This window comes from Hippoglossus hippoglossus, chromosome 24, assembly GCF_009819705.1.
Source record: "Hippoglossus hippoglossus isolate fHipHip1 chromosome 24, fHipHip1.pri, whole genome shotgun sequence".
Taxonomy (NCBI): domain Eukaryota; kingdom Metazoa; phylum Chordata; class Actinopteri; order Pleuronectiformes; family Pleuronectidae; genus Hippoglossus; species Hippoglossus hippoglossus.
In genome coordinates, this window is record NC_047174.1 from 12,056,230 (window position 1) to 12,069,376 (window position 13,147).

At 41.8% G+C, this 13,147-nt stretch overlaps 1 protein-coding gene and 1 long non-coding RNA gene across 14 annotated transcripts in view; one reads left to right on the forward strand and one right to left on the reverse strand.

The window, feature by feature from the left end:
* Window positions 1-8,077, forward strand: part of epb41l2 (erythrocyte membrane protein band 4.1 like 2) — a 50,426-nt gene extending 42,349 nt beyond the window's left edge. For 8 of the 13 annotated variants that reach the window (XM_034580831.1, XM_034580836.1, XM_034580835.1 and 5 more), the window contains 6 exons: window positions 393-1,040; window positions 2,259-2,387; window positions 2,656-2,754; window positions 3,440-3,520; window positions 4,844-4,958; window positions 5,255-8,077. In XM_034580831.1, coding sequence (XP_034436722.1) covers window positions 393-1,040; window positions 2,259-2,387; window positions 2,656-2,754; window positions 3,440-3,520; window positions 4,844-4,948 — 1,062 coding nt within the window. In that variant the 3' untranslated portion in view covers window positions 4,949-4,958; window positions 5,255-8,077. The remainder of the gene's footprint in view (window positions 1-392; window positions 1,041-2,258; window positions 2,388-2,655; window positions 2,755-3,439; window positions 3,521-4,843; window positions 4,959-5,254) is intronic. The other 5 variants (XM_034580842.1, XM_034580843.1, XM_034580841.1 and 2 more) reach the window with 3 other exon arrangements.
* A 160-nt stretch (window positions 8,078-8,237) lies between these two features.
* LOC117758909 lies at window positions 8,238-12,555 on the reverse strand. The gene is made up of 3 exons (XR_004613377.1): window positions 12,245-12,555; window positions 10,919-11,106; window positions 8,238-9,146 (listed from the first exon to the last, which is right to left on the reverse strand). It is a non-coding gene; the product is annotated as an uncharacterized LOC117758909 (long non-coding RNA).
* Window positions 12,556-13,147: the final 592 nt, after the last annotated feature.

Here is a 13,147-nt window from a genome sequence, read left to right on the forward strand (position 1 = left end):
TGGTCCTAACTTTCTTCTATTAATCCATCCAGCCGTCCATCGATCCACCGTTTTCTTCATGCCTTCATTCATTTTTCACTTACAGCTTCAGATCTCATCCTCTTCCTACAGCCATCCATTCCTTGGCTTTTCATCTGTTTTCCTACATGTTCTCGCATTTTCACGTCCTTTTGTCCACAGTTGAACATTTTCATCGTCTTTCTGATTTTGCGTTGGTATTTATTTATTTTGAGTTACGGTGTCTTATTTTTTTTATGTTCAATGATCATGTTATGTTTTTTTGTTTTTGTCTCCATGCGTTTGTTGTGTATGTGTGCGCACCTCAATCTGTGTGCGTGTGTGATTGTGCACTATGTGTACATGCGTGCTTGTGTATGTGCGTGTGTGTATAGACGGCCGAAGTCGAAATCGAAGAAACCGTTGTCGTGGAAGAGGTTTCCAAAGCAACCAAACCGGGATTTGTCACAGTTACAACCAGTTCTCCTGCTGTCCCAACCACAGACCAGGAAACAAGAGATCAGGGAGTGAAGGTTGAGGAAAAAATAGTGGTGACACAGGAAGCTAAAGCGGCAAAGCAGGAGAGTGTTTCATCTGAAAGCGAGAGCGAGGAAGAAGCCGAGTACCACCCAAATGTCCCTGTGTCCATCTCTCATACACAAATACTGGAGGAGAAAGAAGAAGAAGAAGAGGAGGAAGAGCAGGTTGACAAACAGGAGGACAAGACAACGGAGCAGGATACTCCAGAAGTTTCCTCCCCGCCAGCTGAAGTCCTTCAGCCTGCAGAAGAAACCAGCCGAGCGGTAGAGGAGTCTGAGGCAGGGAACAAGAACGCAGAGGAGAAAGAAGGTGAGCGGGAGACGGAGGAAAGCACCAACGATCCGATGACAACACCCGACGAAGCTCCTAATGGCTTCACCCCAACTGAGGAGGCCGTGAGCGGGTTGGCCACCCACCCAGAGGTGGATGACGAGCCCAAAATGAACGGACAAGCCTCATTGGTTGAAGCAGAACACCGGCCACAGGTTATTTGTTGCTCTGAGGTAAAGTCTTCACTGGGCCGGCTTTGGAGCTTCCCTGGGCCTTGACCCTCTCCTGCCAACTGTAGAAACACCCACTTCTTTTTCCTCCCTCCTGCTTTCCACAGTGCCGGTTTCCTTCCTGCTTGTGTGAATATTTAAGCCCCATGTACATCCTCGCACTCATCTTTGTCCTGTGACAATGAAACCTCTTTAGAAGTCACAGTCCAATCCCAGTAATTCAGACAAAAGATAATCGTAAACACACAATTTACCACCACGGTCGGTGTCAAGATATCACACGCTAAATAATTAATTTGTCTTTATTTTGATTTTCACCACATTCATATATTTTAAAGTCTCTGTCAACTACTATCATCATCTTTCATATCATTACCAACATGTCTAGTCCACTCCTGCTGTGCACAGTGTGACGTGTGACCGCCTCCTACTCTCCATTGTAATTTAGTGTTGTGAAGTAAATGGGGCCTAAGTGGGGAAATGCATGTTGCTTTTAGATTGTAAAATGTTCTTCTGCATGCTGTATTTCACCTTTTTGGTGTGTTTGCATTTGCATGTGTGTGTGTGTGTCCTCCGTGTGCTTTGGCGGTGACGCTTCTCTTATCTCTGTTGGCGTTTTAATTGGCTTGTCGCAGTCACCACGGCAACAGCATTGTAGGAAATCGTCATTGCCAAACACTTTGGAAATGCCAACCCGCCCATTTGAATGTCATCTCGTGCATGTTGTTTACATTTTAATTGCCGGCTTGTTTGCCAACCACTCGAGTGTCGTTTGTGTTGCCGGCTCACGTTTCATGCATGTTCGTGCCGTGGCGTCCTCCGAGCTGCATGTCGACACCAAAGATTTGTGTTAATGTAGTTGTGCTGCTGTTGTAGCTGTTGCTCTTAGGTGGCGTTAAATAGACGTTGTCGTATTGTGAGTTTCAATGTGCGAGTTTGGGAGCTCTTGATTTCTTGCATGACGTTTGCTGCATTCACTTGCATATGCTGTGTTTTTACATCTACATCTACTGCTGTGTACCACTGGTACATGGCTCTTCTCTTTCAAAACAATGAATTCTAATGTATTTGACAACTACAGTTAATTTGATGATGATTAAATACACATTTCGAGCTAAATTCATAGACCTAGACATGTTTGTTTGTTTCCCTAACTGTCTCAGCTCTAATATATTAACCCTCTCTCCTCCCCCCTCACGTCTCTCTCTCCTCCCTCCCCAGCCACCTGTGGTAAAGACAGAAATGGTGACTATATCAGACACGTTCGCAGCCCAGAAAACTGAGATAGCTACAAAAGAAGTGCCCATCGTACATACGGAAACCAAGACCATCACTTACGAAGCCGCACAGGTGCACACTTACGAGCCACAGGGAGCTTTTATTTTTTTTATTCTCATTTTTGTGTGTGTGTGTTTGTGTTAGCATTCAGAGTCCATGTTGTATTTGTGTGAATCATTTAGACCTTATTATATTTTAAAGCTTAATAATGATATTGTTCCAAAGTGCTTCTTTTCTAGCAACAGTGCATGCCGCCATCATTCATTCCTCAAAGATGTAGGAGGGATTTCCTGGTGTGTATCTACAGCTGATTATTCCTTTTCTGTCTCCCTGTCATCAGTTGGATGGAAACGGCGACGGTGAGCCCGGAGTGTTGATGACTGCTCAGACTATCACCTCTGAATCACTGTGTACTACTACAACCACACACATTACCAAGGTACTCACAACTACAGACGCACACATTTCTGTTGGACAAATTTTATTATGACATTTAATTATTACAGATCGTTGTAGACCAGAACACTCAGACAAGGGGTGGTGTCGGGGTAGAGCTCACAGGGGGGAGGACATGGCGTATAAATTATACATCACGTGTTTTCGTTTACAGCATATAGACACCAGTGTTGGTCCTTATCGTTAAACACTCTCCAATCGTTTCATCTTTCCAAGTTGACATCATTGTATTTTTCTGGAATTTATTTTCAGCTTTGCGTCTGACATTTTCCTGCTGGATAATATTCTCACTTGGGCTCACTGACATTTTATTAGGTGGCTGGCAGGAAGAGTTCAGACAAATAGCAGCTACAAAGACATTTACTCACTTTAAAATCATGTTTATGATACTCTATCATAGATCTCCATGGCAACTGTGCATGCTGTGTAACGGTACCCTAATACAGTGTTCATGCTTTGTGTTCGGTGCCCTCATTTATATTGGTTAAGCAGTGGTGCACACATCCGATCTCACATCCGATAATTGTTTAATCTGATCTGACTTGTTGGACTGTTAAATCAATGCTCGAGCCTCAGCTGTGTCTCACCTGCACCCAGGTCGGCCTTGACTGTTCCTAAATAATCCATCGTGTCATATATCAAAGCATTGCGGTACATTTTTCTTCCAGACGTTAAAGGGCGGCCTATCAGAGACGAGGATTGAGAAACGCATCGTCATCACTGGCGACTGCGACATCGACCACGACCAGGTCAGATCTCAGTCACACAGCTGATCATCCAGCTGTTTCAGCAGCTTGGCCTATGGGTCCCTGTATTCTGTCCAGATGTGTGTGTGGTGTGGTGTGGAATCAGCTGCTCCTCCAGATTCTGCAGCTACGATGTGGGATTTCTTTTCTTAGAATAAAATGGTGATAGGGCAACAAGGAAGATGGCTGCAGTCAGTCTATTTTAATGTGGTTTACAGAGGTTCTTGTCTGGTTGCTTAGACTGAAGGGAACAAATGCACATCTGGTGACATGTTGAACATGTTGCTTGCTATCCACTTAACAGAGAGATTCCTGCAAGTCATAACTCATTGGCTGCTTCATCAGTCTCTTCACCTTCATCACATCCATACGTCGAGAAAACTGTCGTGACCTTTTTTCGCTGCGGTGTCTCATTTTGTTGCTTGTTTTTGGTTAATTTGATATTCTGTCTGTGAGGAAATCAAATATTTACTGATGTGATAAAACTGCTACATGCTAAAGCTACATGGAGGAGATGACAGCTGAGTTAGTGCAGCCCAACGCTCCGTGAGGATTTGATATGAAACAGTGACCGTGAGGTCTAAGTGCAGACTTTCAGCTTTTGAGGATGTTTACATTCTGATAAGTTCCTCTAGTCATCCATGTTCCCCTAATACGAATGTGAACACTCAAAACAAAGTGTCACATTGTCCATATACGTACAGACTGTTCTGGCCTTCGTTGTTATATCGGTCTCTTGATGTGATAAAACACATTTCTACACCTCTCAGATATTTGAAAGTGATGATCGATTTATATTTATTTCACTAATGAGACTTTGACTCATGCCACAAACTCTATTCCCCGTTGTGGGATTACCTTATCTTGTTACCTGAACAACTAGAGGTTTGAGGTACCAGGTTTCATGTAGCACCATCAGAATATGTCAAATATTTGAAAAGGTATTACATTTTATCTATTTTTGCCCAGGTTTGGATCTGCATGATCCCTCATCCGCTGTTTTAAGTTGCATGTCTGTTCTTATTTACTGGATTCACACAAGACCAACAGATTTGCGTCTCATCAAGTTGGAATGATTTTTTTTTTCCACTTGATGTCACTGCTCCATCTGAAGTCATTTTACTTCATACGATTTACATCCCAGTTAAACCCCCAGAAGTAAAATGACGCCCACTAATTGTGAATCCAGCATTTGTTATTTTTGTAATGCTTCCTTTTTGTTAATTTTTCATTTAACTCCATCATCTCCTCTCCCCCCTCCACCTCCCCCCTCACTGCTTGCTGTGCTCGGTGCTGCCACCATGTTGCTGCCTCTTGGTACTGCAGGCACTGGCCCAGGCCATTAAGGAGGCCAAAGAGCAACATCCTGACATGTCTGTTACCAGAGTGGTGGTTCATAAAGAAACTGAACTGGCGGAGGAGGAGGATTGACTGAACTCAGGTAATAATAATAATAGTAGCTGATTATTATTGTTATTATTATTATTATTATTATTAATGGTGAAGGTGATATTAGAGATATTCAAGTGTGTAAGTGCCAGTAAAGGTGTATTTGCTAAAGCATTTTTTTTAAAGAAACGGAAACTACCCCACGTGAAGCTGCTAAACCCATCAGCCAATCATCAAACAGGAAATCAAGGAAGAGAAGGAGATATTACATTTAGGCCGTGACCATGTTTGTGTGCGCCGGTCGTCACAACACAGACTCTAATTGCCTTCAACTCTTTATTTTCCCAGAGCTGAAGGGCCCATCATGACTGTTTTCCTCTGTTGACGTTGAACGACCTTCATCACCCGACGACGACGACCGACCTTGACTGACCGACGAGGAGGAGCTGAAGAACACGAGGAAGAGAAAGACGGATGGAGAGAAAGTCACCAGTCTTTTCTAACATTTCTGTGGTGCATCTAAATCCCTCACTCCAAAAACCAAGTAAAAGGAAAAAAAATCATCTCTTCACTCTTCCCGAGGGGAACAAAAACGAACCACTTTGTTAGATTAACATTTGTAGCGTGTTTTTATTTTTTAATAGAGCCTGTTTTTTTTCTTTAACTGATTTGTTTTACAAAAAGAGAGAAGATAGTGAGTCTGTCATATATTGCGAAAACTAGGATTTTTAGGGATGCACTGATAACCAGTTCTGGTGAGACACAGCTAAAATACTGTATCATTGTACTGAATATTTCACCAGTACCAGTGACCTTCAACGAAGCTGTAAGATTCAAAGCAAATTTTAGCTATTTCTACAAACAGGAAGCTGTCGAATGGAGACAGTTTTTTATCTTTTTCTTAATTTTTATTTTCTTAAAAAGTAAATTGACACTGAGGTTCTGTGTTTGGAATCTGTATCAGCAGAGTTAAAGTGGTTTTGGTGCATTCCTAAACCAAAAAAAAGGTTATTTGATATTTTACAGCTCCCTCCCTCACGGCTTTAATCGGTGAGTAACAAAATGTAACTCAGTCCGTTCTTAAGATTTTACAGTTACAACTACAACTGCAAGAAACACGGAGACACAACTTGGTTTGAAACTTTTGTTCAAAACATAACACAAACAAACTGTATCACTCACTGTAACACATTCACGGTCAGAGTCAGATTAAAGAAATCAACTGTCACATTATCACCGTTTGTTACTAATAATTACAGAAACTAGGGAGCTGTTAGGTAAAATATCACAGTAAAAAAACAATCAACCAGTAATTTTCTTTTTTATTCTGTCTCTTGTTCTGTAAGTATAGTTCTTATTCATCCACATTCCTTGTGTGTCGACCAGCGGCTGAGTGAGTTCACTTTCATCGAGACGTTTTTACATTTACAGCAGGTGAATGAATCTTAATTGGGTCGTTGGACGTTTATAATAAATTTTTACTGAAAGGAAATTAGAACCGAAAGTGAACTGACTGAAACGCCGGTGTATGCAACTTTCTGTACAGTAAAACTAAATGAAGGTTATTATATGGGAGCAGAAATCCAGCTTTTAATTAGCTAAACGCTCTCCCTGGGGCCCGCCCACTGTACGACACTGACCATTCCTGCTGGGCCGCAGGGGAGCGAGGGAGCAGTAAACTGACGCTTGATTGGGAGAGAGAGAGGACCAGTGAACAGAGGGAAAATTGGGAGATAGAGGTGGCGTCCACGCATCGTCTACTTGGGAGTGAAAAATAATTTGAACACTGCAGTGAGTTAAAGCTGTTTTAATATTCTTGGGACGATGCTTAACACGCGTTTAAATAATTCAAAAGGAGTTTTGTGCGACAGCCAGCAGAGGTACCAAAATGAGGACACGCAGCAGGAACAACTTGAAAACCAGTTTCTGTGCCCAAACCAGAATAATGAAATTTCTACCAGTTCGTTAACTCTGCACTTCATTTCACTCCCAGCTTCTTTTTTTTCGTACCAACAAAATCTGCAAAACGTGATCTGGAATTCGAATCCGCATATCTTCATGTTTTTACCTTTTGAGCGAGTTTAGATAGAAGGCCACTGTGTCGATTGGTTTGAGAGTGTGTAGTTATCAGATTATCTCGGCTCATACAGCAAGTCTAGATATATATACGATTATTTTCGACGTGGTGCTCGCTGTGTTGTAACTGTTTCACCGCAACCAAATAATTCTGCTGTGGTAATGTGATTTTTTACATGTTTCAATTTCAAGACTTACATTTGTCTCCCACACAAACAACACTCTGAATCTCCCAGTGCACAAACAGATACGCACGGAAACAGTTACAGCACAACAGTAAAACGCAGCTGAAAGGGACGAGTGCACCAGAGGGGTTGAAGTGCTCTTGAAACCCCCTGAATGGAATCTCATGATGTTTTATTCATTTCCTGTGTCCTTTTCACCCACATGTTCATCTGAATTCCACAAAAATGTGACTGTGTTATAAATATTGGTGGCATTAAATGGGTTTGACCGAGAAACCTGGTCTGCTGCGTTCAGTTCGACCCGGGTTTGTGTGAGCAGCGAAAGGATTCTGCCAAAACCTAATCGATTGTGAACAAAGAAGTGGTACAGATTTACAAAAACATTCCACCTGGACCCGCCTAGATTTCTCTGAACCCCTCCATTCTGGATATAGTGGCATTTTACATTAGATTCATCAGGATCTCCTTTTAAATGAAGAAATATTGACATTTGAAGTAGCACGTACCTCTCAATTTGAAAACCTTTCAAACTTCATCCAGATGGCGGAGCGGTGAAGACGGTCTAGGCCGGGAAACACCAGTCTGACCTCTGCTTTGCAGTTCAATGACATTCCGCATGAGGGCGAAACCTTTAATCTGGAGCCCTCTTGCAAAGAGACAAAGCAGCAGAAGAAGAAATAAACGTGTGTAACGCTGGGCAGCTTTGTGAGCTTTCACTGTTTAAACATTCGTAGCTTTTTCTCAGCATTTTTCTTTTTTTCTGTGAAACTGATCTAGATGTTGAAAGGCGGGATTTGTTGTAACCCCCCCCCCTGTTGAATATTTATGAGATTGTCACAGTGTGTTTTATTGGGATCACTGAAGGAGCACCATTACAAATCAAATTTTCTGCCACCATTTCCTGTTCTTTTTTTTATTTTGCTTTTAGCCACAGACTGAGCCTCTTCTCGGGCGTCTGGGCTCTCGTCTGTCCGGAGCTGTGGGGCAGCGAGGTTGTTTTTTCTAAAATGTTTTTTAGTGCTTTCTCATGAGATGAACACAATAAATAAAAAAGAAAGGTCTGACAAATGCATGAGTAATTTTAATGCAAGAAAAAAAGGCTGCATCAGACAGTGGTTACCACGGCAACTCCATAATGGAACTCATGGATAAGAAACAGATGATTCTACGCCAGCTGATTTTTTTAACTGTCAGGGATCTCAACATCATGGAGCGCGCCGTGTGGTCAGACGAAACACACGTTTCACAATTGGCTTCTATTCTTAACATTCAATCTCAGGCTTTATTGAACAGTTTGGACAAATGAGATAATTTAAAGTCCGTTAAAACCAGCATCATTTTGTATTTTTAACGAAGTTAAAAAAAACTCACTTTCAACAAAACTTTATAAAGAAACAAATTTTGGAAAAAGCAACCCGCTCCCTCCTTGCTCTCTCGTAGCACAACCAATGATCACTGGTAGGGTTTTTTCTATCTAGCAGCTTAACTGTCTTGTGTCTCCCCACACAGCCACTCCTCCCCCGTGTAACACTGTTTGAATAAAGGATTGTTATACTCTCATTGGTCCTCCCTCGTTCACTCTTTTCATTGGTTAATGTGATTTAAAACTTGTAAGTTTGAGCTTTCGATCCAGAACAGTGAGTTTGGTGTGACAAAAATAGCTGATGAAGTTGTTTTCCCAAGTTCAAATGAGATGGAAAATTCTAAACACATTTACTCAAACACAGATTTCCCTGAGTGTTTCAAGACATTTCCACACATCATCTGACATCCAAACAAGCTTCAGCGTCCATACTGTTCCAGGCAGTTCAGTCAGTTTTATTACTGAAATGTAGTGATGGGTCCATATCTCTAAAAGAGTCTGTCCGGTCAGGTGTGAGAGTGGGAGCCGGCGCTCCTGTTCCTCAGGTTTGTAGTTCTGTACATCTGCCTGTGGAGGGCGCTTCTGTTCTGCGGAAATCCCGACTGATCGTCCTCAACTGAGGGGAGGAGAGAAAGAGGAAAGAGTAGGAGTGAGAAAACATTAAGTACAAACCACATGTGGAGTAGCTCAGTGACAGTCATACACATGTTACCAAAGTTTTTTATTTTATTTTTCTGTGGGTTATTCAGGTGGTCTAGCTGTGGGAATAAAGGCAGCATGGAAATATATAAGTGCCTGAAGTGATACAGTGTGTTTCATCTCTTCATCAACAAGTTGCACAGTTTTAAAGGTGCAGTGTGTAGGATTTAGTGACATCTAGTGGTGAAGCTGCATGTTGCACTCGTACATACACAGCAGTCGGCCACAGAAGATGCATCTTCAGCTCGAGTGTACTAGTTGTTAAATGACTGGAGGACAGGTGCTGTCAGGAGCATTACTATGATGCACAGTGTGTTTGTGTTTAGTTTACCACTGACAAACTGAACTGCAGGTGTGAGATTAGCTGTAACTGATTGTAATTGGCCTCAGAAACAGCAGATGATGCCCACACACACACACTTTAAGACTCCCCCCTCGGGCTCATTAATTTGGCTGGAGTCACAAATCTTCAAAAGCAATGTTAAGTAATTTACTAAGACAGTCAAACACTGTAGTTCTCAGCAGACAGGATCATGTGCTGGTGATTTCTTTCAGATGTTGATTAGTGCACATTTGGTCTTTTCTTCTATTTCTGTCAGTGTGTGGGACTGACTGAAAATAAACTGGTGTTTGTGGTAATGAGGGAACAAATGACCGAACAGCCACAGTGTCTGTTTTTAGGAGTGTTTGGACGACAATGGTGGTTTGTGGCAAAAGGGAATGAGCTATTTCAGACATAGTACATATAATCCCTTGTTATTAGTGGGATCTATTCGTAATTGGATGTATCAACAGTTAAAATGAAAATCACCAGACATGTTTAGTTTGGATTTAAAGAGCCAACTGGACTTGATGGTGACACAATCATAATCACCATGAACAGACCTTTGAGGTGAACACACAACAGATTTGAGAACAAACCATGAACTAAACCAGGCTGTGATTTGTTATATATTATGTTATTTATTGTTATGTTTTTAATCCTGAATGGGAACTTCGCTAAATAAAGTCTAGAGAGATTTTCATTTTCACATATGCAGTGAGAGAGGGAGCAGTTGATATAAGGGGAGCCGTGACCTTTTCAGGATTTGATGTCAACGTAAAGAGCAAAGGGGTGAGCTTCAAGAGCACACACACACACACACACACACACACACACACACAGAGACAGACAGACAGACAGACAGACACACAGACACACAGAGAGAGAGATGCAAAACAAATCCTTGTTTCCAGGTTTTCCATGCAGTAGCTGCTGTAGCCCTCCCCAACACACACTGTCACACTCGCACACACAAACACTTAGACGTCAAATATCATTTTGCCAACTTCTTTTTTTATTTATTTTTTAGTCTATTTTGGATGTTTTTCATTATTTAGAGTGAACCTTAGTTTCAAAGCCCGTAGACATTTCTTTTTATTTGGGAACAACATGAGCTGACGAGACACAGTTGGTTGTCTGTGCTTGTCCCCCCCCCTTTGTAGTACAGATTATAAAGTGCTATGTTTTGATGCAGAAATCGTTAGGATGTTGGGCTGAGTGTGTGTATTTAGTATTTATGGTGCGTGCAGCCCTGCAGAGTGACTCCTCCGCAATGCATCCACTCAGCTACACGGCCGCATAGTAAATATAACATAGCAAGTTGTCTGGACATGGGCTGGACATGAAAAGTTAATAACGTTGCGTACCCTGCCTGAGTTTCCAGCTGAGATAGATAATCAGCTGCAGCAGCAGCAGAGAGACGGACAGGAACAGCATCAGGCCGAAGAGCCACAGAGGAACAAAGCTGCCTGTCCCTCTGTCTGTGTGCATGAGGGTCTGTCGCAGGAGCAGGGCCAGATTAGCCCAGGGGCCGCTCAGCACCTCCATGCTGCTCCTGCATGGGAGAAAGCAGGAGGAAGTCAGGAGGGGTGTGATACAGAGACACCTGACACGTGATCAGATAACAGCATTGATTCAGTGATTCTCAAGTCAATGACTGATGTTTCTCAGCGATTCCTTTGTGAAAGTATTATTGAAGCTTGTTTGGTTCGGTGTGGAATGAAGGGTCGTGTTAATGGCAGTAAAGATGGATCTCTTTGTAAAAAGGGGCTATGGAGCAAGAGGTAGCTCATTAAAAAACAAAGTCTTTTGAGAATACTGTGAAAATATTACCAAACACATACGGGCAAATGTCCGTTATTTCTTTGAGAACCACCAAAGGATTGAGATTTCCAGGCTTTTAAGTCAAGGGTCGACTGGGTAAATGTATCTGCAGCTCATGTTTTACTAATAAGCACAGTGTTTTTCACATTGTTCTAAACTATGCTCAATAATTGATGTGATTTCAATATACGAAGGAAAAATAATTTAATTGCAATAGATTGGCTGTTACTCTTCAGGGGAATCTAATTGTGATGGCAGCAAGAACATAGGTGGCCTGTTTTATTTATACAAATTCAAAAGAAACATGTTATCGTGTTCACATTGGCTCATCCTGGATCCTGTAGCCAGTCGATAAAAAACACAGAACTTCATGACACAGATAGTGTGTGTTAGATTTGTTTTTATTCAATATCTGCCAATAGATCCCTTTGACCTAAATCTTACACACTGGATCTTTAAAGGCCCACCACACTGCATCACCAATAAATGTATATATTTTGAACACTAGCAAGTATAATAATAAGTATATAATAATATTTATACAAAAAACTTCTAAACATCTAAATAGCACTTTTCAAAAAACAGTTACAAGGTGTTTCACAAGTTAAAACAATTTAAAACAGGATTAAACAATATTAGGGCACAAATATAACAACAAAAATGTTACACATAGCAAAAGAGTAAAAACAAAATAAGAATTACATTATAACAGGATTAAAACAATCGGTGAGGTTACAAGCCACCGAGGCCAAAAGCTGAGAAAATACTTGCATTTGCAGAAAAGTTGGACAACAATCTGCAACCAGAAGTGCAGCCTTGATGTGTCAGAGATCACATGTACATGGAGATATTCCAAAATGTCTACTCACAGTTTCCAGGTTCCCTTAAATGCAGATATGAATGAACATATGTGGAGACGGTTGCCGGATGTCCTCAGTGAGCTACTTGCATCGTCGCCCCAGCAGTTGTCCTCCTAGATGCTAGATTGTCTTTTGGATTGAAGCAGCAGTCAAAGGTGACGCTTTGGCGATGGCCGTCACATAAACTATTAAACTAACATTTAGTTTCGGGTTCAATCACATGACGTGTCGACGCAGAGCGCAGGGAAATAATCCAAAGAACAATTCCTCCGAGAGAAAAGAACTCGTTATGACCTCTCTGTCTTTCTTCTTCTATCTTTCTCTTTGTGTTTTCTCTCTCTGTCGCTCTCTCTTATTGGTTGACGGACCACCTTAGTTGTTGTTGACGATGTGAACTTTGTTCTGTTCCAACAGTCAAACCTTGTGATTACTAAGAAGATTAGCTACACTGGCCTGTGTGTGTGTGTGTGTGTGTGTGTGTGTGTGCGTGTGCGTGTGCGTGCGTGTCTACTATGTGTCACACCGAGATATAGAGTGTAGTGTGTGAGGGTTTACTGCAGGTTTCAAGGTATTTAAAACATGAAAATGTGGTAATACCTTTTCATCCTGCGAGTGTGTACTTTGGGGCTCCAGTAATGTTACGACTGTTGAACCTTAGACCTGTGTCCTCACTGTGTCACAAAGTACACACACAGACACACACACTGTCTTCTATTCAGCTGGTTTCTACTTTGTCTTATCTCCCTCCGTCTTTTCTCTCTCTCTCTCTCTTCTGTCTCTGTCTGCGTTTGATCACTGGCGGTGCTGATTAGGTCAAAAAGGAACTGATAACCCTGAATGTGTTGTTACGACTAATTGAAGAATGACTACAAAGTGAAGTATCGATGCTGAAATCCACAGTGTGTAGTGTGG